Source organism: Littorina saxatilis, linkage group LG6 (genome assembly GCF_037325665.1).
Source record: "Littorina saxatilis isolate snail1 linkage group LG6, US_GU_Lsax_2.0, whole genome shotgun sequence".
Taxonomy (NCBI): domain Eukaryota; kingdom Metazoa; phylum Mollusca; class Gastropoda; order Littorinimorpha; family Littorinidae; genus Littorina; species Littorina saxatilis.
Window position 1 is genome coordinate 20,164,210 of NC_090250.1, and position 22,894 is coordinate 20,187,103.

The 22,894-nt window shown below is 42.4% G+C and overlaps 1 protein-coding gene across 1 annotated transcript; it reads left to right on the top strand.

Annotated features, from left to right (window-relative positions):
• Positions 1-4,469: 4,469 nt before the first annotated feature.
• On the top strand, positions 4,470-17,239 carry LOC138968708 (heat shock 70 kDa protein 12B-like). Its single transcript, XM_070341321.1, has 10 exons — positions 4,470-5,408; positions 7,166-7,595; positions 8,210-8,431; positions 9,219-9,393; positions 11,127-11,323; positions 12,159-12,368; positions 12,845-12,985; positions 13,361-13,540; positions 14,565-14,680; positions 16,584-17,239. The coding sequence occupies exons 2-10, from the start codon at positions 7,173-7,175 to the stop codon at positions 16,789-16,791; spliced, it is 1,872 nt and encodes a 623-aa protein (XP_070197422.1). The 5' UTR covers positions 4,470-5,408; positions 7,166-7,172; the 3' UTR covers positions 16,792-17,239.
• Positions 17,240-22,894: the final 5,655 nt, after the last annotated feature.

The following is a 22,894-nucleotide window of genomic DNA, read 5'->3' on the forward strand; positions in this document are numbered from 1 at the left end:
AGTTTCAAGCGAGCTATTTTTCGCGGATGTATTTACTGTGCAAACAACTCTAAATATGGCATAAGTGTCACGTGATAATCAACCGTTTGGTTTCGGCCCTCGCTTCATCTTGAACACACGGCCAGTACAACTGGCCTTGACACGGAACGATTCAAGGGGGGGAATCTCAGTCATCTGAAAGAGGGAAATCCAAACGCAATCCGCCTTGTTCGATTTTATGGGCTTGGACGATAGAGAAAAATAAGAAAAGCAAAAGCTGGAGTCCAGTCTGGACGAAACTGCTATCAAGAACGCAGAATTGATTTTTTCTGAGTTTTTTTTTAGCCGTAAGCGCCATGTTTATCGGAGCAGGAAACTCTTCCAGAGTGAGGCCCCTTTGTGGTTTCACTGCGGCCGCATTATGAACAGCAGTTACTGAGAAATTCGAAATGAGAAATGGCGCTTACGGCTTAAAAAAAACACTCACAAAAAATCAATTCTGCGTTCTTGATAGCAGTTTTGTCAAGACTGGACTCCAGCTTTTGCTTTTCTTATTTTTCTCTATCGTCCAAGCCCATAAAATCGAACAAGGCGGATTGCGTTTGGATTTCCCTCTTTCAGATGACTGAGATTGTCCCCCTTGAATCGTTCCGTGTCAAGGCCAGTTGTACTGGCCGTGTGTTCAAGATGCCCTCGCTAGAGCAGACGATTTTTTTGACAGTGATGCAACCATATATTACGATCTCCTTCCGGCAGCAGTCCCAAAATTTCGACTTATTTTGACCTTAGAACGATGTCTTTATCATAACTATTAACTGTGAAGAACAGAACGGAGATCACTGTCGAAGTCGGCCAATCTGCAATCATTTTCGTCTCGCGAACACTGCTCGTGAACAACATATGGGAGATCACTCTGTATTCTTCATTTGATAGATTCGCGTAGGACTGTAGCGTTCGGTCAGAGAGACAACTGGCGATAGCCGTGGAGCGAGGATTATCAGAATGCCGTTGACCCTGCTCGGCGGTCTGGGCAACCCCCTACCCATACAAAAAACACCCCCCACCAACAACAAAACAAAAAACCCGGCACAGTATCAAAGAAAAAAGAGCAAACAATAAAAATGAATGAGAAAAATTCAGTGCATATTATATATTGATAATAAGAACTGTTTTTTCAGTTAAAAGCAATCGGCACATAAAAAAGGTGTTTTTGTCCAGAGGAGCAGTATGAGGTAGGGTGTTTCTGTCTGCTGTTGTCCTATTATCATCGGTATACTGAGAGTTACAGACTACAAGGCGTGTCTTTCCATGACATTTGTTTCAAAATTAGTTGAATACGATTTTGTGTACCATCATTACAGATAATCAAATTTCTTAAAGGCGGTTGTATCAGGGACCTATCTAATATAGGTCTATGGTTGTAGGCAATGATTTGGCTTGAGTATTAAAATGTAGCCTACCATCAATCAGACAATGAAGTCCCGTTATACCTCTTTAATGAAATACTACTGAGGTTGAGGTATAAAATAGATGCATATATATAAATAAATGAATGAATAAACAAATGAATAGATCGATGAATAAATGAACAATTGATAAAATAAATACATAAGTAAATAAATCATTACAATGATGAATAAATGAATGCAACAAAAATAAAAATATAAAAAAAATAAGTAAACAAACATATAAATCAGTACACACAAAGCCAGGAAAGAAAAAGGAATACAAAATCAAAAGCAATAGTCATTCAATTTAAATGCATTTATAAATCGACACGTAAACATTCACAAATACTGGACTGAATCTAACTGAGAATAAACATTCTGAAAATAAAAATAAAAATAAATAAAAGAACTGGTTTTTCTCAAGTTCACATAAATTTGCGAGATTGCAGAATATTCGATAGATGTTTATACATTGATGCTGGATGCAATGAAATAAACCATAAATGTATAATTCAACGTCCTCCCCACCTCAGTTTTCTATACACAAAGCAGAAAATAGCATGCATGCTTTTCCTTACCAAAAGATCGAACAACAGAACGGCCGATGGCTGCCGATAATTTGGAAGGCCAAACCGTACACATCTTGATTCCTCAAGCACACAGATTCGCAAGTATTTAATTCAACAAAACTACACCGTTTTTCTCACATAAACTCCACTTTTGAAAACGAAGAGAGAAACGAAACTCCACTGATGAAAATTCATACAGAAGCATTGAAAAATCTGGTACTGCTGCAGTGGTGATGAAATATGTTTGCATGCAGACGACACTCAGGCATTTGGCAGACGACACTGAGTCAGAGAGCGTGGGAACTGACTCATCCCCTGGCCCTTCCCCGGCCGCATCTCATTATACTCATTAGCATTTGGATGCAAAAGAAGGGAGAGCAATCGACGTCTTCGCCGTGAGTGAGTGAGTGAGCAAGTGAGTGTAATATGAGGCTGTGGAGGTTATTGACGTTAGGTTGGGGTCAGTTGTGAGAGGGAAGGCGGCAGGGAGAGGATGTAGAGATCAGTTTCTGAAAAAAATCCTAGCCAGGTATCTCATCACCTTGAATTTTAATAGAAACTTATTTTTGATGTAACCCTTAGGTTCTTTTTCCTTTACATAATTTTGATACTGCGACCACCAAGCCATGACCACCCCCCCCCCTCCACCCCCTGTGTGTTGTACTTGTCCCCTTGTCTATGTGATTTAATTAGTGTACAAGCCTATACATGTAACAAACAAACAAACAAACTCCAAAAAAAGAGAATAAAAAACCCAAAAAACCAACTTGTTTTTAGTTTACCCACTGTTAATTCTGTCAGATTGTTACACCCTCTCTGTTCAGTTTCAGACGGATATCTTCTCACGCCAACCATCCCCTGATTGCCGGGTTCTCTGCGTGGTTATGTGCGTGTGCACGCGCATCATTATTTCTAAAAAATGTTCTTACCAATTCAACGGGTTTTCTCATTAAAGTGTTTGGGTTACATTTCCACCCTGAAACACTTCATTGTTTCTTCGAAATCGTCCAGTGAAACACAATAAGACTGTACTAATTAGAAGCAGAAAAAAGCTTCAATGTATTCACTGCACTTTTATTGGAATGGTTATTGCAGCTATTAAAAGACCTTTGGCAAGTATATTGGCATGCGGTCAATAAACAATCAAACTGCATTTTTTCTTGAGATGTATAGTTTGTTTGTTTGTTCGTTCATGGGCTGAAACTCCCACGGCTTTTACGTGTATGACCGTTTTTACCCCGCCATTTAGGCAGCCATGAGGAAGCATGCTGGGTATTTTCGTGTTTCTATAACCCACCGAACTCTGACGTGGATTACAGGATCTTTTTCGTGCGCACTGCTTGGTCTTGTGCTTGCGTGTACACACGGGGGTGTTCGGACACCGAGGAGAGTCTGCACACAAAGTTGACTCTGAGAAATAAATCTCTCGCCGAACGTGGGGACGAACTCACGCTGACAGCGGCCAACTGGATACAAATCCAGCGCGCTACCGACTGAGCTACATCCCCGCCCGAGATGTATTGTAAAAGTGATGGCAATGTCTCTGCCAAAGGGAAAAGTTTTACGACAATGATATCTGCTTTAAAACAAACAAAAAAACAAAGAAACAACAAAATTGGCATTGTTACATGCTAAATTATCATTGCCAAAATTTAAGGTTTAGATGTTTGTACACATCATAGGACATTGCTTGAAACCTCTCTCTCTCTCTCTCTCTCTCTCTCTCTCTCTCTCTCTCTCTCTCTCTCTCTCTCTCTCTCTCACCCCGTCTGTGTGTATGTGTGTGTGTATGTATGTGTGTTTGTGTTTGTGTGTGTGTGTGTGCACGTGCAGGGTGTGTGTGTGTGTGTATGTATGTGTGTGTCTCTCTCTTTGGTGTGTGTGTGTGTGTGTGTGTGTGTATGTATGTGTGTGTCTCTCTCTTTGGTGTGTGTGTGTGTGTGTGTGTGTGTGTATGTGTGTCTCTCTCTCTTTGGTGTGTGTGTGTGTGTGTGTGTGTGTGTTTGTGTGGGTGTTTCTCTCCTCTCTCTCACAGACATACATACATACATACATACACACGGCATATATAATTGTGTGTGTGTGTGTGTATATATGTGTGTGTGTGTTTCTCTCCTCTCTAACACAGACACGGACACACACACACACACACACACACACACACACACACACACACACACACACACACACACACACACACACATATCATTATTTATGCCGTATACGGTAATCACAAAGGATTTCACTTAAAGGATGCGCAATGAAAACATCACTAATAAAATCGGCTAGCAAAGAGAACCAGGTTGAACAGATCGGAGGAAATCTTGCGAATTAGAAACAAAGAAACCCAAGAACCGAAAGAAAGCAGACTTCACATAATTGTTGCATAAATAGAATTCAAGGCAATGCTACTGGAAGCTAGCCCTCACCTTGCAGCTACAGCACACGTGTAGTTTGATTGACATTTGCAAATACTCCATGCAGTCCTTCACAAATAAAACCGGACAAAGACACAAAACCACAGGCTACATGAGAATAATAATGAATGAATCAACTTACCCCACTGAACAGAGATACACGCTCTGATTATCTAAGCTAGAGGACATGTCAATGCAGCTGATAATGGCTCAATTTTCGCTGCTCAGGCAGCAAGTTGCCATTATTCCAGACAACGACACTCTTTGCTTTCCCTTGCGCGTGCATGCTGGCAGACGACAGATCAATAATGTTAACGACGATCACGAGAGGAGTAGAACGCGCGTGCGCACACGCCGGTCTGAGCATGATGCTGCTGCCAGCTAACAGTGCGTCATGGTCTCAGAGACACAGAGAGAAAATCGCTATCCTGCTGCATGTTCGATCCAACCCAAACAACTCACTGGAAACGGAATGAATCAGTAGCCAGCACTTGCTGGAATTTTTGTGTCACAAATCCAACCAAGGAGGTGTAAAAGCAGCAAATTTTTCTTTGTGTGAAAAGCAGACGACAATTGGAACTCTTTTGTGTGAGGGCGTCCAACTTTCGAAATAAAGACATCGAGCACGGCTGCCAGTTGACAACAAAGAGAGACCTCAGCTGCCTGTCAGAGCGAGGGAGAGAGAGAGAGAGAGAGAGAGAGCTGGAGGGAAGGGAGAGAGAAACGCGTGTCAAAGAGCAGTGGTGTCTGTCTACACACACGTATTGATCCGCTCTTAATTATTCGCCAGCGTCCGTTTTTGTGCCAGCAATTCTCTATTCCCCTCTCATTATGAATGGGAATACATCACCATATCGGGTTTAGGCCGTTGCTGGCTTGCAAGCTTGTCTTAGGATTTGCTAAGGTGTGGTGTGCTCAACTTTACCTTCGTTGTTATCTTTCCAACGATTTTTCTTTAGCATCAAAGACTTAGCTGCGACCGTCGCTGCAAAACCGTAAGTGTGCAGAAACAAAACAAAAACAAAAACATGGTGTGGTGTTAGTCTGTTGATTTGGTTTGTGTGCTCGTCATTACAGCTTTAAACATTGTGTACGTAGTCTTACTTCACAAAAAAGGAGCACATTTGTAGTCGTTGAGAAATTAATGTAGGCCTATTTGGGTGTGTTTTATTCGACGTTATAAGAGTTATAGCTTGCAGAATCTGTGATTGGTATAGAAAATAATCTTCCCCATATCAAACCAGAGTTTATATGTATATTCATGCCTTTCTTTTCTTGTTACGTGTGTTTATTGATACCTTAGAGTGTAGTATCCATTGTATTTTGCTCCTGCTTCTAAAGAAAATGTTATGGTTTAATCTTATTTCTTTTAAGCTTACTTCATTCTTTAAAAGTGTTTATCAAGTTTGCTGCGATTTGCTGTATATTTTTGGCAATATCTTTCCATGTCCCAAATTCATTGGTTTTATTGCAACGGAGTGCTGGTTTTGCAGTTGATTTGATGTCGTTATTGAACAACTAGTCCTCTGTGTTAGAAAGGCTTGTGTTCCCGAGCTATGGGGCAACTGTTCGCATGATCGATGGGAGTAGGCCTACTTGTTTATTTGAATGTAAATGTCGTTACTTGTTACTGCTCTCTTCTGAGGATAATTGAAACTGTCTTCCCTCTCTTAGAATTTGTTCACATAACAAAACAATTCTAGCTTTCGTTAGTAAGCAGAAACAACAACAACAACAACAACAACAACAACAACAACAACAACAACAACAACAACAACAACAACAACAACAACAATGACCATCTGCGCAAAAAATATCTGCCTGGTATTAGCGTCACTGTTTTAAGAGGTTGACAGTCGCGAAGGTCCGAGGAAAAGTAAAAGAGTGACATTCGGAACTGACGAAATATCAGCTGATACTTGTTACAACAACAAAAGTAATCAGTACGGAGACAATTGTTAGTATTTATTGTCTGTTGTCAGGCCGATATATGGTGGTAACTGTTAAAAAAAGTTGCGTGTCCGCAGTTTATTCAAAAACCCGTATAGATCCTGGATATATCGGTACTATATGGCTTACAGGGGAAAGAAAGCAGGAGTTAGCACCAAACTTAGAGCCTCTTTACATATTCATGAACGCTTTACCTTTGAGGCATAACCACCGAATGCAATGAGGACCAACGTTCATAATCATGAGCCATCAAGTTTGTCTTCTTTTATGTTTGCTAGCACTCTGAAGACAACTACATGTCTTTCTTTCGGCAGGTAGTTCATTGGTGAATAACGAACTCACACAACCTTCTTGACTTCTTTTGAATGCATTTTCTCATCAGAAATATCATATTGAGGAAAAGCAAGCATATCATCTTCACCAGATTTATTCTGATGGCTAAATGTGTCTCTATCCCACCAGGTACTCTTACTGTGGCTAGTAAGGACATAATCATGATAATGATACCTTCTCTGCTTTTCTCCCAACAAGCGTCGTATGGCGTGTGAAAACAACATACCTCCTTTTCCGGGCCGATTCTGACGAGACATACGACCTAATCTCTTTCCCTCTTTTCGGCCTTTCTATCTTGAGGTACAAGTAAAGACTAATTATTGCCCCTTTCATCATCTTCGGATTTCTTCTTGGCCTTTCTCTCTTGAGGTACAACATGACGAGTAAAGACTAAATGTCCCCCCCCCCACCCCATTCACAATCTATGGTTTCCTTCTAACCAACCAGCCCTGCCTTTCTCTCTCCTCAGGGTCACCATGGCGAGTAACGAGGACAACATCCCGCCATCACCGGACAGTCCCTCCCCAGCAACCTCCCTCACGTCTTCCCTGCTCGGGGCCACGGCGGCCAAGTCTCCCACAGACAGCGACAAAGACTTCGAGCAGGGGATCAAACCCACAGAATACCAGATCGTGGCCGCCATAGACTTTGGCACCACCTTCAGCGGTTACGCCTACTCCTTCGCTTCCAACAGGGACGCCGTTCACGTGAACAAGAACTGGGGACAGACGCAGGGTTTCCTGCTGCACAAAACCCCCACGTGCCTTTTGCTGAAGCCTGACGGACAGTTTGAAGCCTTTGGGTTTGAGGCGACTGAACGGTACAACGACTTGTGCGAGGATGAAGCGGGGGAGTACTACTATTTTGACAGGTTCAAGATGAAGCTGTATGACAACAAGGTGAGTCTTCAAAGCCTCACATATTGCAGGTGTAACGATCTAAACGTTTCTTCCCGACCAGTCTTTCTCATTCGTTATCAGAGACCATAAAGCTGGTCTAAATTTATGTTTACAATCACTCTGTGGACAACTAAATGTCTTTCTTTCATGTGCAAACATGGGAGAAAAATCTCAGATCGTGTTCATGTCTCGCTTATCTTTTCTCGCCTCGACAATTTTTCATGCTATCTAGTCGGGAAGGTTGCCCTTCATTGAACCATGTATAACTGTAAGTTAGCGGGAAAATCGAACTATCTCTTCTTTCGAGTTTGTCAGAGAATGAGCAGTGGCCTAATGAAAAAGTCAGGTCGTATAGGGAAGCTTGAGATCGTTACACAGACAATTATTTGGGGGAGAGTGATGATTAGTAACTGCAGAGCTGCTGTGTACGAAAACGTTACCAACAGAGTGAGAGCTAGCCCTGGTTGAAACTGACTCTTTGTGGGCTTAGGTGCACGAAACGAAACTGGGTGCCACCCAACTGGGTGGGAACAAGTCGTGGGGTCTGATTGATTGAAATCACAACACAAACATTTGTTAAGGTTGTGTTATTTCATCTTGCGGTCGTTTTACAGAACCTTACACAAGACATCCAGATCGCGGCAGCCAACGGAAAGACACAACTGGCGGTGGACGTGTTTGCCAACTCGCTGACCTTCATGAAGAAACACCTGCTGCGGGCTGTGGGCGCCCACCTCGGGTACGACCCCCACCCGGACACTGTGCGCTGGGTGCTGACTGTACCAGCCATCTGGGACGAGAACGCCAAGCAGTTTATGAGAGAGGCCGCCTTTAAGGTGTGTGGTTGTTGTGCTGGGGTGGCAAGGTCGATAGTTATGGGTCCGGCATGGGGGTGGTGGGTGGGGGGATGGGTAGTGTGGTGGTAGTTGCGTGGTGTGTGAGGTTTGACTCCAACAGCTTGTATAACTGTGTTTGAATTTTAAATGTGTCAAGCGCAAAGAGCATAATTGTAAAGTTATGATGTTGCGCAAAATAAATGCTCATTTATTATTATTATTATTATTAACATCTAACCACATCTAAAACAGGCTGGGGAATTACTGTCTGGAAAAAAACCTCTGAAATAGGCCGGGGTCCAGGGGACGCTATGGGAATGTTGGTGAATAGAAGCGGTGGGGGAGGGGGTATTAAGAGGCCTCCCCAGGCAGGACATTTCATTTCTGGACAGTGTACTATAGCAAACTGACCAGGACTTGTGTACTAGTTCTATATAAAGTGATCTTTTTATCCAGGGGGAATTTATATATTTTTTGTTTGGATGTTTTTCCTGGGAGATTATTTTTCTTTGTCGGAAAACCAATCAGGTTACCTCTGAAATTCGCGGATCCGAGGATAATTCCCCAGCCTGCGAAAAATGCTCATTCTGAACTAAGGCTCGCCTGGTCAGTTTTTCCTGTCAAACACATGCAAGTGTAATGTTTTTCCACACCCAGGTTTGCCTCTAATGTTAGCCGTGGATTGTGTTTCTTAGCCATTTTTGTGCACTCAGTACTCAATGGATATAATGATCTTTCCGTTTTCCTACAACTCCTCACTGCCCGACATGTCTTGCTTTTTTCTCAGGGGAACCTAATCGACAAGCAATGCAGTGATCAGCTGCTGATCGCCCTTGAACCGGAAGCTGCGTCACTGCACTGTCGCCACCTACCGGACACAGACTTCGTGGGCTACAAGGATAATAGCATCAACAAACCCACCTTTGAACCTGGCACTAAATACCTCGTTGTGGATGCCGGAGGTCAGTGGTGCTTGCGAACATTAAAAAAGAAGTCGCGTAAGGCGAACATACAACATTTAGTCAAGCTGTCGTACTCGCAGAATGAGACTGAACGTACTGCATTTTTTTCCACTCCTTGACCGTATACTCGTAGCTATCGTCAGTCCACCGCTCGAGGCAAAGGCAGTGAAATTGACTGGCCAGAATAGCGCGATAGTGGTTACGCTGAGCAGGTTAGCACGCTTTTCTGTATCTCTGTTCTTTTTAACTTTCTGAGCTTGTTTTTAATTCAAATATATCACATCTATATGTTTTTAGAATCAGGAACCGACAAGGAATCAGATGAAATTGTTTTTAAATCGAGTTCGGAAATTTAATTTAATCAAAATTTTCATATTTTTAATTTTTCAGAGCTTGTTTATAATCCAAATATAACATACATATATGTTTTTGGAATCAGAAAATGATGAAGAATCAGATTAAATTGTTTTTGGATCGTTTTATAAAAACATAATTTTAATTACAATTGTTAGATTTTTAATGACCAAACTCATTAATTAATTTCTAAGCCTTCATGCTAAAATGCAATACCAAAGTCTGGCCTTTGTCGAAGATTACTTGGCCAAAGTTTCAATCAAGTTCATTGAAAAATGAGGGTGTGGCAGTGCCGCCTCAACTTTTACAAAATGCCGGATATGACGTCATCAAAGACATTTATCGAAAAAATGAGAAAAAAAGTCTGGGGATATAATTCCCAGGAACTTTCATGTAAAGTTTCATGAAGATCGGTCCAGCTGTTTTCTCTGAATCGCTCTACACACACACACACACACACACACACAAACACACACACACACACACACACACACACACACACACACACACACACACACACACACCACGACCCTCGTCTCGATTCCCCCTCTATGTTAAAACATTTAGTCAAAACTTGACTAAATGTAAAAAGGATACAACTGGGCATACGCATGTATATACAAATTCACAGACATACATATATTATATATCTATCACATACATTCAATACACATGTCAACATATGAAGAGTGCGGGGATGAATGTGAGGGATAGGGAAAGGTAGAGAGAGAGAAGAGAAAAGGAGGAGGAGACATCTTTTTATTGCATGCATGCCGTTTTATTTTTTATTGACAAATATTCACACGCTTTGTGCAGAAATTCCGTGTATCTTTCTGTCTGTTTGTCATATGATCATTACTGAAAGTAGGTGTGACAGGGAGACGCAGCGACAGATAACCAGACATGACTTGTGCACGAAACATATCTACAGACGACCAAAGTCCTTCCGTCTGTCCTTGCATATCTCTGTCTGTCTGCGATATGATCAATACTGAAAGCAGAACGAAAGGCAGGCAGGCAGAGACAGACGGAACGGCACAAAACAAATCAACAGAAACCTGTTGTACACTTTGAAATTACAATCAGACGTCAGGACTATCGTTGCCGCACTAGGTCGTTTTGCAACCAAGTTCACTTTGAAACGCTGTTTGTATGGTTTTGCAAGGCTGTAGCGGGCTTGTGGTCTTTTACGTACCGGGCTCATTGAACGTTGGGCTTTTATAAACATCTAATTATAATTCTGAGAAGTAAGCCTGAACACATGTTACAATTCTGTTGAAAACATCATTGACATTACCCGAAGATTATTTATCATAGCTCCTTAGGCTCCCGCTGCTGTCGCCGGTAACATCTTAACTCTGTCACTGTATTATTTTCAGGGGGGACAATCGACGTGGTGGCGCACAAGATCCGGAAGGACGGGCGTGTACGGGAGTTATTCCGCGCGACAGGGGGCGCGTGGGGTGGCACCATCATAGACCGTCAGTTCCACACCCTGATGGAGAGCATCTTCGGCACCGAGTTCATTGAGGCCTTCTGCCATGAATACTCCAAGGACTACGTCGAACTTCTGCAGGTGTGTTTTAGTTTGTAGCATGAATTTACTTCGTAAAAGTGCAGGAGCAGGTGCGTGCGTTTCAGGCTTATGCACAAATAGACGATGTTCGGAAATAACTCAGTCGGATTTGTATGGGTTGCTTTTTCAGGGAGAAATAAATCCACACTGCGTGCTCCTGTCCACGTGTTTCAGACACATTCCTCGCTAGTAACTGTCCCGTGCAATGTTTGACCCCCTAAAAGTAAAGCTATTTAATCAATCTTTCACAATCCATACAAACCCGACAGAGTTATTTTTGGAATTCGTCTATTTACATTGTAGAAATTTAAGAGGTTTTCTTTTGGACTGCAGCATGAGGTCAGGCCTCTCCTTGCCGCAATTGAACCTTTGGCGTTTAAATACATGAACATGAGCATGAACTTGCATTGCATAACTTTTGGCAATTGCGTTCCAGACTGCAGCAATGATATAGGCTAACTTAGTGAACGTTTGGAGTTTTGTTCGAGGTTAATATGTTACTTATTTTTCATTTCTTAATTTTGTTTTGCTGGTTCATGCCGTTTTACTCTGGTGTAAATTTGCAAAACTTAAGCGTGGATATCCGACATCTGTTAAAATCGACATTTTGTTGCGTTTGAAGGCCATTATGCGCTTTGTGCACATGAAGAATAAGGACCTTGATTGAAAAGTAACCCACACAAAGAAGAGTCTACAAGAGAATCGTAATCACGATATAAGCTAATGATTGTACCATGAATTCTACAACGTTTACTTTACTAACCCACACACAAATAAATGACCTCTCTCTCTCTCTCCTTTGGAAAATGATTCATATGTATGGCAATTTTTGCAGGACTTTGAAATCAAGAAGCGAGGAGAATGTGACAACATCCGGGTATCGCTGCCGTACAACTTCTGCAACTTTAGACATGGCGGCGTGAGTGTACAACAGGCCATCAAAAGCTACGCGGCCAGCTCCGAAAATGACGTCAAATTCTCCTCGGGAAAACTCGTTCTGTCTTCCGCCGTCGTCACCTCACTCTTCGCAGATGCCTTGAAGCAGGTAAGACCTTCTCTGAGGTTCACTGTGATTGTCAAGGGGCAAGTTTCCGGTTATTCTTCCGACCAGAGCCTCGGTGTTGTACATAAACCATTTCTTTCACGGTTCTACATTTCCTTTCTGTCTTACTTTCTCTCCTACCCGTGCCTTCCTCCTTGCCATCACTACCGCCCACCCCACACGACTCCCTCCCTCTCCCCCTTGCCCCCCTCCCTGTGAGATCTACTACGCTGCCTAGGACTTGAGTGTATGAGGGGCTTCCAAACTGAGGCAGGGGTTGCCCATGGATGCTGTGTACATTTAGCATTTGCATGAAAAGGGTGTCACGTTTTGGGTCTCTCACTGAAAAAGAAAGGTACATTTGCCAGATAAGGGATGGGGGGTGGGAGGGGGGGGGGGAGGGTCCGGAACCATCGAAAACCTCATCAGATCCAACCCCGCTGCCCACTGTAGTTGCGTTCGTTGTGCACGTGTTTCAGATCAACGAGCACGTGGAGATGCTGCTACAGAAGCCCAAGATCAAGGACCTGCAGTACATCTTCCTGGTCGGAGGCTTCGCAGAGTCGTCTCGCCTGCAGACCTCACTCCGGGACGCCTTTGGGGAACGCGTTACAATTCTGGTTCGTTGTAGTAGGATGATGAAGATGATGATGATGGTTATGATGATGATGACGATGACTATGATGCTGATGATGGAGAGGAGGAGGAGGAGGAGGAGGAGGATAGTGATGATGATGATGATGATGATGATGATGAGGATAGTGGTGATGATGATGATGACGATGATGATGATGATGATAGTGAGGAGGAGGTGGAGGAGGAGGATAGTGGTGATGACGATGATGATGACGACGACGACGATGACGTTGATGATGGTCTTGATGATCATTCTACTGCTAATGTTAACCGTTTCCAGATCAACCGTCTGATCTACCTGCTCCCACATCATGCAGCATAATTACCCGCTATAGAAATATTCCCATATTTGACTGCAGGTACCAGAAGAAGCGAGCCTCTCCGTGGTAAAGGGCGCGGTGGCCTTTGGTCATGACCCCTCCGCCATCTGCCAGAGGATCTGCAGGTTCACGTACGGCGTGGGGTCCTACCTGCCCTTTGCAGAGGGCGAGCACAGGGAGGACCTCAGGGTCAACTCCGATGGCATGGATCTATGCAAGGTATGGGTTTGTTGATCATGCGAGGTATGGATGGGATCTATGCAAGGTACGGGTTTGTTGATCATGCGAGGTATGGATGGGATCTATGCAAGGTATGGGTGTGTTGATCATGCGAGGTATGGATGGGATCTATGCAAGGTATGGGTGTGTCGATCATGCGAGGTATGGATGGGATCTATGCAAGGTATGGGTGTGTCGATCATGCGAGGTATGGATGGGATCTATGCAAGGTATGGGTGTGTTGATCATGCGAGGTATGGATGGGATCTATGCAAGGTGTGGGTTTGTTGATCATGCGAGGTATGGATGGGATCTATGCAAGGTGTGGGTGTGTTGATCATGCGAGGTATGGATGGGATCTATGCAAGGTGTGGGTTTGTTGATCATGCGAGGTATGGATGGGATCTATGCAAGGTGTGGGTGTGTTGATCATGCGAGGTATGGATGGGATCTATGCAAGGTATGGGTGTGTTGATCATGCGAGGTATGGATTGGATCTATGCAACGTATGGGTGTGTTGATCATGCGAGGTATGGATGGGATCTATGCAAGGTGTGGGTGTGTTGATCATGCGAGGTATGGATGGGATCTATGCAAGGTATGGGTGTGTTGATCATGCGAGGTATGGATTGGATCTATGCAAGGTATGGGTGTGTCGATCATGCGAGGTATGGATACCGATGTTTTGATTACGAGAGGTTTGGTGTGTGGATTACGAGAGGTAGGGGTGTGTGTATTATGCAAAGTACAGGTGTGTGGGTTACGAGAGGTAGGGGTGTATGTATTATGCAAAGTACGGGGGTGCAGATTACGAGAGGTATGGGTGTGATGATTATGCAAGGTGTGGGTGTGTGGATTACGAGAGGTAGGGGTGTGTGTATTATGCAAAGTACGGGTGTGTGGATTACGAGAGGTATGGGTGTGTGGATTACGAGAGGTATGGGTGTGTGGATTACGAGAGGTATGAATATGTGGATCATATTTCATCTTTTCTTCCAACCGTGATTTTATTTGTCTGTTTCAGCATATCTTCCAGACGTGGGCGTTAACAGGGGAAGTGATAGGACACAACGAGGTGTGGCAGGAAACGTACACTCCCATCATCAACAACCAGAAAGGCATTATCTTTGAGTTCTTCAGGTAAGCTCTGCAACTTCTTGCCCCTCCCACCCCTCCCTCCTCACCCCGGAGACAAGATATTTTTTAAACTGTTTAAAAGAGAGCCAGACTTTCAACAAGATTTGAAGTGAAAGTGTTCAAAGGTATGAGCTTTTAAGAACCTTGTTCACTTTGCTGGGATAGACCTAAATGTCAATACGGTAGTTTTAAACACAGCGAACACGGTGTATTCTGAGTAAAGGAAACCAAAATTAAATAGGTTTCGATAAGCCAAATTGGTTGAAGGAACACGAAAACCCAACAACCAACCAAGCATCTGCGAATTTTTTACCACGCCGCGTACACACTATTTATGTCTTCAGATAAATTGATACTGCTTCGATGACAGAAAGTCAGGTTGTACATGTGTTCAGGTGCCAGAAGTAAATACGATATAGCAGAGACTGTCCTTTCCACTGTATGTCTTTCCTGAACTGGTTCAAAGGGTGGTTGAAGAAACAAAGAAACTTGCCGCCTAGTACAACAAATAATTCAGAGAAGTCAAGACGAATACCACAGGAAGGGAGGACAAGGTAGTAGGAGAGTGAGACTTGGTAGCACGTGCACTAGACATAACCGTGACACCACTAACTGCTTGCATATTTACCCCTTTCGTTTTTACATTTAGTCAAGTTTTGACTAAATGTTTTAACATAGAGGGGGGAATCGAGACGAGGGTCGTGGTGTATGTGTGTGTGTCTGTCTGTGTGTGTGTGTGTGTGTGTTGTGTGTGTGTAGAGCGATTCAGAGTAAACTACTGGACCGATCTTTATGAAATTTTTCATGAGAGTTCCTGGGTATGATATCCCCGGACGTTTGTTTTCTCCATTTTTTCGATAAATGTCTTTGATGACGTCATATCCGGCATTTTGTAAAAGTTGAGGCGGCACTGTCACACCCTCATTTTTCAATTAAATTGATTGAAATTTTGGCCAAGCAATCTTCGACGAAGGCCGGACTTTGGTATTGCATTTCAGCTTGGAGGCTTAAAAATTAATTAATGACTTTGGTCATTAAAAATCTAAAAATTGTAATTACATTTTTTTTTTATAAAACGATCCAAATTTACGTTTATCGTATTCTTCATCATTTTCTGATTCCAAAAACATATAAATATGTTATATTCGTATTAAAAACAATCTCTGAAAATTAAAAATATAAAAATTATGATTAAAATTAAATTTCCGAAATCGATTTAAAAACAATTTCATCTTATTCCTTGTCCATTCCTGATTCCAAAAACATATAGATATGATATGTTTGGATTAAAAACACGTTCAGAGAGTTAAAAAGAATAGAGATATAGAAAAGCGTGCTATCCTCCTCAGCGCAACCGCTCCCGCGCTTTTCTGGATTGTTAATTTCACTGCCTTTGCCTCGAGCGGTGGACAGACGATGCTACGAGTGTACGGTCTTGCAGAAAAAATGCAATGCATTCAGTTTCATTCTGTGAGTTCGACTGAGCTTGACTAAATGTTGTATTTTTGCCTTACGCGACTTGTTTTTTATCTGTCTGAAACAGAAGCTTGTTAGAGTGTTACAAAAACAAAACAAAACAGGTTCTTTCTGAGGCAGGCAGTCAGTGACAATGTACGGCCACCACTTTCTTGTATAACATATAATTCTTCTCCTTTTGCGTTCGTGGGCTGCAAACTACCGCGTATACTTGTGGAAATGAGTGGTCGTTTACATGTACGGCCATCCCACACACACCCCTCCACCCGCCATTTAGGCAGTCATTCTCCGTGTTCAGAGGGACAAACACGTGTACTTCTTGTTCAGCGTTCGACGGTTGTGTCACTCATAGTCTTAGGCCTGCTGATCTTATGCACTGGCAAATTCGGCGCAGGTCAGTCTGACACGTGTACACATTGTCTGTGTGCAGATGCGGCAACAAGAACGTAAAGTACACGGACGAGAAGGGCGTGGAGAAGTGCGGCTTCTTGGTGGTGGAGATGCCGGACCCCACGGGCGGGAGGGAGCGGGCCGTGGACCTCGAGGTCATCTTCGGCGGCACGGAGATCAAGGTCGTGGGCTACGACCACACCAGCAAGACCAGCCGCCAGACCTACGTCGATTTCCTGTCCCAGTGAATTCACACTCATTTTGGACACCATGATCTAGAAGAATAAGGCTTGGGTGTCCTAAATGATTCACATTGTGCTTTGTCTTCCTGTCAGACAGAGGCAGACAGAGCGAGATCTGCCTCTCCTTGCATGTCGTTTTCAGTGGCCTTGAGTTCACGTAGAGAATTCCCAGATTGACCGGTCAGTCACATGCATGTACTTGGTCAACACGACCCCTTTTGCATTGTAAGGGTCAAGATTCACATTAATGCAGAACAAAATATGAATGAATTATTAGAATTGACTAACCTTTTTGTTCGCCTTTCGGTCTGTCCGGTGTCTCACAGTAACGTGTCTCTCTATCCTGCCAGTCAGAAACTTTGCTGTAGACGTTGTTTTCCGTCGAGGAATTCGGAAAAGCAGTGAACATTCGTAATAGGTTATGGCAGCTCCCCCTCCTCCTCACTTGAACCCCCCACCCCTCTTCCCCACCCCCCCCCCCCCCCCCCCCCCGGCCAGAGTCATGAAATTCTTTTCCGCTTTTTGGTTCGTGGACGCAAATGAAGGGTTCGTTTAACAATTGGCAGCATGTTTACCAACCTGGATGCAAGATGGGGCAATGTCAAGCTCTGCGGCTTTCAGTTACGGCGCTGTGAAATACTCGAATATTTGGTGTTGAGCAGCACACAAAGTGAAACTTTCTTTAAATACTGTAAATACTACAAAACTACACTTTAAAACCGGGGAAGATTTTCTTGGACTTGAAAATAGTGTGAGGTTTTGACATGAGAAACATTTGTACCAAAACGTGAATTGTGAGCCGTGTAGACTAGAGTGTTCGTCTCCGGCTCTGCTTTGCCACTACCCAAGGACCAAAGGGTACAAGTTTACTGAAACCAAAACGCAAAACCAAAGACTTCCTGGACATGGTTTTGCATGCAAGTGTTCGTTTCGTCCCATACTGGCAGCACAAATCTGACGAGTATTGCAGGCAAGCGGGTGACACCAGCGACCCAGATGAAAAACCTTTTTGGACAAAGATGTTTTTCCCCCAGAATGTTTTTATGCGCAACTCAGTGTTTCGCTCTTGTATTAATGTGTTTCACCACTGCGGCAATGTATAATTGTTGTGGACTTACATCCTCAACCGTGTTGTCGAACGAGAATTCATACATCTTGTAATTTTGTTTGTATTCCTTCAGGGGTTCTTGTGGCTTGATTCGTGCACCCTGAATCTGTCCCTGCCTTTGTCAAGTCCTGTTTTTGATGAAATATTTTACCACATACTATATGATACGTTTTGGTAACAGTCACTACGTCTGCATCCCCGGTCTCGACTTTGTGCCTACTCATCCGTATGTAGACTTGGTCAGTTAACTAGACTAAATCCTTTTCTGCTTATATTATACGTTCGATTGTGTCAGTTCAGGGGTGCATGGTTGATCCTTTCACACACCTTTCCTGCTACTGCTTTTTTTCTACGAGGACATCGACGTCAGCCATTGCTACTGCACAAGCAAGAAGTGTATTATGCCATCCCCACCAGTCCTTGGCAGGTACTAGGTGCAACTTTTTCGTAATTCCTTCAGTCTTCTTTCATACTGGTCACCATTGCAACGACCGTGAAAGAAGCTGGGGTAATTCGCTGACAGACTGTTTTAGATGTGTAGAAGTGGGACATGCAGACGACAATTCTTTAAACGCAAGTTCCCTTGTGTTGTGGGAACTCTGCCTCGAAAAAACCCCAACATAATCGACGTTTGCAGTCAGCCAATAACAGGAGAACGGTCTTCTGTTTCAAGGGAGAACACCTGTGCATTGCTACATTTTGTGGCAACATTTATAAGGCGTGATAATCTCCCTTCAATTTTAAATTTAATTTTTTTTTTATTTATTCACACTTTACTTAGCAATGTGGCCTCTGGATGCGTTTACTGTGTCAGAGAAATGGGAGTTAAAGGTCGGAAATAATATTTTAACGTTTATCATATTGTTTTATCACGAGATATTAAGAGAGAGGTATCAGGGTGACGGGCAAAATAGTGTTCGACAAACACGCTTCTGTTTATCTCCATGTATCACTGTTCCAGATAAATAGACAGATTCAGCAATACAATTTACTTGATTGACTTTGCTATTTCTTTGGCATAAGTAAATATGGACAGTTTTTTTTAATATGTAATTGAATTTACCACTCGTCTTGTTATGGATGAACATTCGCAAAGCAATCACAAGTGCTTTTGTAATTTGTTTTCTGAATTCTTTCTACTCATGTTTTTCATGGAAACATTTTAGTTCAGTTCTTCTCATAAGAACAACACTCAATGAAATGTGTCTAAATCTTACTGATGTGCCTGGTTTTACATTTCCCCCTTTTGTGGCGAACATTTTTATCGACATCTTAGATGTTAACAAAATCCTGACGACAATGAGTTGTGATTTCCTTGCAGCTGTGAATGATAATCCTTTTTGATAACATTTCAGGACGTCTCTTTATGGAACAGAATTTTATTTTCTCCATTGAGATAACGTGCTTTTATACGCGTGTATATAAATGTAAACAAACAAGCAGAAAAGCAAACGACCAAACACACCACCAAGCACACTAAAAAAACAAAAACAAAAACAAACAAACAAACAAACAAACAAAGAACGAAACAAATAAACAAACAAACAATAAAAAAGGTCTGACACGAAAAATCCAGCACGCTAAGTCATGTCGTGGATTATTTCTCCGTCTGAATAAACTGTTCTCCGATTCGTGGCATTATTTTTGTGTAACTGAGATACACGCACTCGTTTTCTTCAACCATGTGTTGTGAATTGTACAGGATTTACTCTCATTACACCGAAACAGTTTTTGTATTTGAATTGTATTTTGAATTTATAATTAAGTTTAAATAATGAAGCAAATACATTATTGTTCGCTTTATCTGTCACGTGTGTGTGTTTTGTGTGTGTGTGTGTGAGTGTTATGTGTGTGTGTGAGTGTGTGTGTGTGTGTGTGTGTGTGAGTGTGTGTGTGTGTACGTGCGCGCGGGCGTACGTGTGTGCGCTTGCGTGCGTGCGAGCGTGCGTGGGTCTCTGTGTGTGTTTCTGTCTCTCTGTCTGGATGATGGTAGACGGTAAACAAAATAATGGCAATGCCAAATGATTGATGCGTGACCCCCTTCCTCCCTCCTCCCCTCCCCCCCATCCTCCTGTGAGGTCAGTTTCCTACCCCGACTCCCCTCTGAGCCCAGGGTGGAGGATGAAACGTTTTAATCGTCCGTAAGCCACCACTGCTTAGCTACGGGTCACTGATTTCCACAGCGCCGTGACAGCGACAGCACCGTTAACAGATTTCACGCTTTGCTGGTCAGGTAGCAGGGGGTGGGGAGCTGAGGTAGAGGTATTAGGACAGGGACGGGGTAGGGGGGAGAAGGATGAGACGCGCTTGGCGGGTCGATGATTTTGGGGGTACATGTAGTGGTATATAGTAGCAAGCACATGGAACGATCTTACAAATTTGTTGTACGGTAAAAAGGATGATGATGATGATGATGATGATGATGATGATGATGATGATGATGATGATGATGATGATGATGATGATGAAGCGAAGACACATTCTGTCAAATCAGTTGAAGGGATTGCCTTTATACCATCAGAAAGAGATAGATAAACTGAGATTGAGAGAGAGAGAGAAAGAGAGGGGGGCGCAGAGAGAGAGAGAGAGAGAGAGAGAGAGAGAGAGAGAGAGAGAGAGAGAGAGAGAGAGAGAGAGAGAGAGTAGAGAGAGAGAGAGAGAGAGAGAGAGAGAGAGAGATAAAACAAAAACTACCAAAACACCATTGAAGCATCACAGGTGCTACAAAAAAGATCTGTTCGATAAAAGGATATCCGCATGATTGCTCAACCAGAAGATCTGCATGATTAGCATATTTCATGCAGATATGATCGCTCCATATTCATAGCTGTCTTCGACCCAACGCGTTTAACGCAACTTCACGACTAACATCGCCTGTGCGCTCTTATTCACCTGTTTGCAACAAAGCACGAAAAGAAAAAAGACAGAAAAAAGGAACGGAAAAAAGAAAGAGTAAAAGGCATAATAAACATAGGGAGAGTGAAATGCCACTAGATTGTTAGCATCAAAGAATGGATTCCCCCCCCCCCCCCCCTTCAACGTTTTATTTTACTAGCCCGTCATCTAAATTCGGCAAAAATTATTACACCCATTTTCGTACTCCTGCTAATGCATTCTTTCCCGTGTAAATTCATTCAAACTATTTATTCTGAAGTTTCGTCGATTTTTAGTTAGTATCTTACGTTTTTGTCAAGTCTTTTTTTTTGGGTACCCTTATTTGGGCGGCGGTCACGTGACACCTGTAAAAGAAATCTTTGATCCGAAAAGTTTTTTAGATAGCCAAGTGAACGGCCTTTACAGGCATAGAAAGTGTGAATGAATTGGCATGGGAATGAATGCTTTAGTAGGGGTACGAAAGTGGGTTCAATATTTTTTGTGCCGAGTGTAGAAAAGAATGTGGAAGGTAACATTTCCAAATTTTTGTTGGATGTCGTTTTTTAATTTTATTCATTTTTGAGAGGGAGACACCGTCTTTATTCCAAATTCGGGATGACCATTCAATGAAAAACAAACGTGCACAGAGGCTATCTTATAAAAATATGAATCTGCCTCGTTTACAGCAGAAAGTTGTCAAAATATTGTTTTGACAATATTTCATAAAAGCAGTTTCTTTGAACGGTCAACCGCCACCGCTCAGTTCGTGTGACTCGCAGCCGTTTGTTGCGTTTTAGATTCAGAGGTACACACAAACGTGCTATTGCAGATACAGCGAGTCGTATTGAAATCACAAACTGACTACTAAATTGTGAAAAAAGGAAAGTGGATCACATGTGTTCACGAGGCCGAGGGCTCTGGGGTTAGATAAACCACGAAAACAGTTGTGTGGTTTACGCGTGCTAAATAGCCATTCAAACGAACTGTGTCATTTAATGCTATTAAATGCTATTGCAAGTGTGTTCGATAAGGTTAGAACTGCTTTTTTCATGAGAAGATTTAAATCGTTCTGTAAACCATTTGAGACGGACTGGGGCTTTAAGAGACCATCCCTCCACTAGCACACATTTAAAGACTACATCAACATCCCGACTCCTTCCTTTGCAGAGTCACATTTTTTAAATGAATCACTTTCTTAAAAGAAAACAACTTAGGGCTGCATTCAACTATTTTTAAGAGTGATGTACAATGTTTTTGCTAATTTTCAAGATAACAACTGAAACTTTCCAACAAAACGATGAATGTCTAATATACGTTCAAGTCTACTCATGAGAATAAACAAGCATTAAAAGGGACATAATATCTTTAAAATAAAGTTTTAATGTAAGTTCAAGGATTGCCAAGGAGAAAGATAAAAATAAAAATAAAGTTAATCCTTTATCTGTAAGATAATGTATGAAACTTAACGGGATATCAGACAGTTGCACACAAATCACCAATAAATAAATCAGTAAAAGAAAAAAACCATTCGATTCTCGTGCTTAAAAACCTGTTTTCAAACAGTTCTTTATCAATGGTGTATATCTTTTCATTTGAGACACGTCACGTGGGCAAGTGACCTATTTTAATTCTACTTCCTGTCGCCAGGTGTAGACTCCAGAACCGAAGCGTTTACGCTGAAAGGATTATTCCTTTCCAATACTTCCTTTTGGGGGTAGACCTCTTCCGGCTGGGCTGAATCATCATGTGAACATCAAAGCCCAATAGTTATGGGAGAAAAACAAGGGTGCAAATACGACAACAAAGATTTAAGGGTAGTGATTCATATGGTTAAAGGTGTGAAGTGATTCTGCGAAAGAAGAAAAACAAACGTCAGTGGGATTCCCACCCTTGGAAAAGTTGTGCGCAAATACAGTAAACAGAAGAGAACCAAAAACTGATATCATACAAATGATTTTTAGCAAAAACTTACTTCATTGTCATATCGTCACATATGTGTACACATGTGATATTTTGACCCGTATTCAAGCATAATTATGGTTGGTTGTACCGTAGTAGCTTATCCAAACTGATGTCATATAAAGTAATTTTTCGAGTGAACTTAAAAAAGTTTCTCTACGCTAATTC

Bases quoted from the DNA above. Each gene is read 5' to 3' on its own strand.
- LOC138968708 (XM_070341321.1), top strand. From the start codon at position 7,173: ATGGCGAGTAACGAGGACAACATCCCGCCATCACCGGACAGTCCCTCC. The intron at 11,324-12,158 runs GTGTGTTTTAGT...CAATTTTTGCAG, and splicing joins ACTACGTCGAACTTCTGCAG to GACTTTGAAATCAAGAAGCG. The intron at 12,369-12,844 runs GTAAGACCTTCT...CACGTGTTTCAG, and splicing joins TCGCAGATGCCTTGAAGCAG to ATCAACGAGCACGTGGAGAT.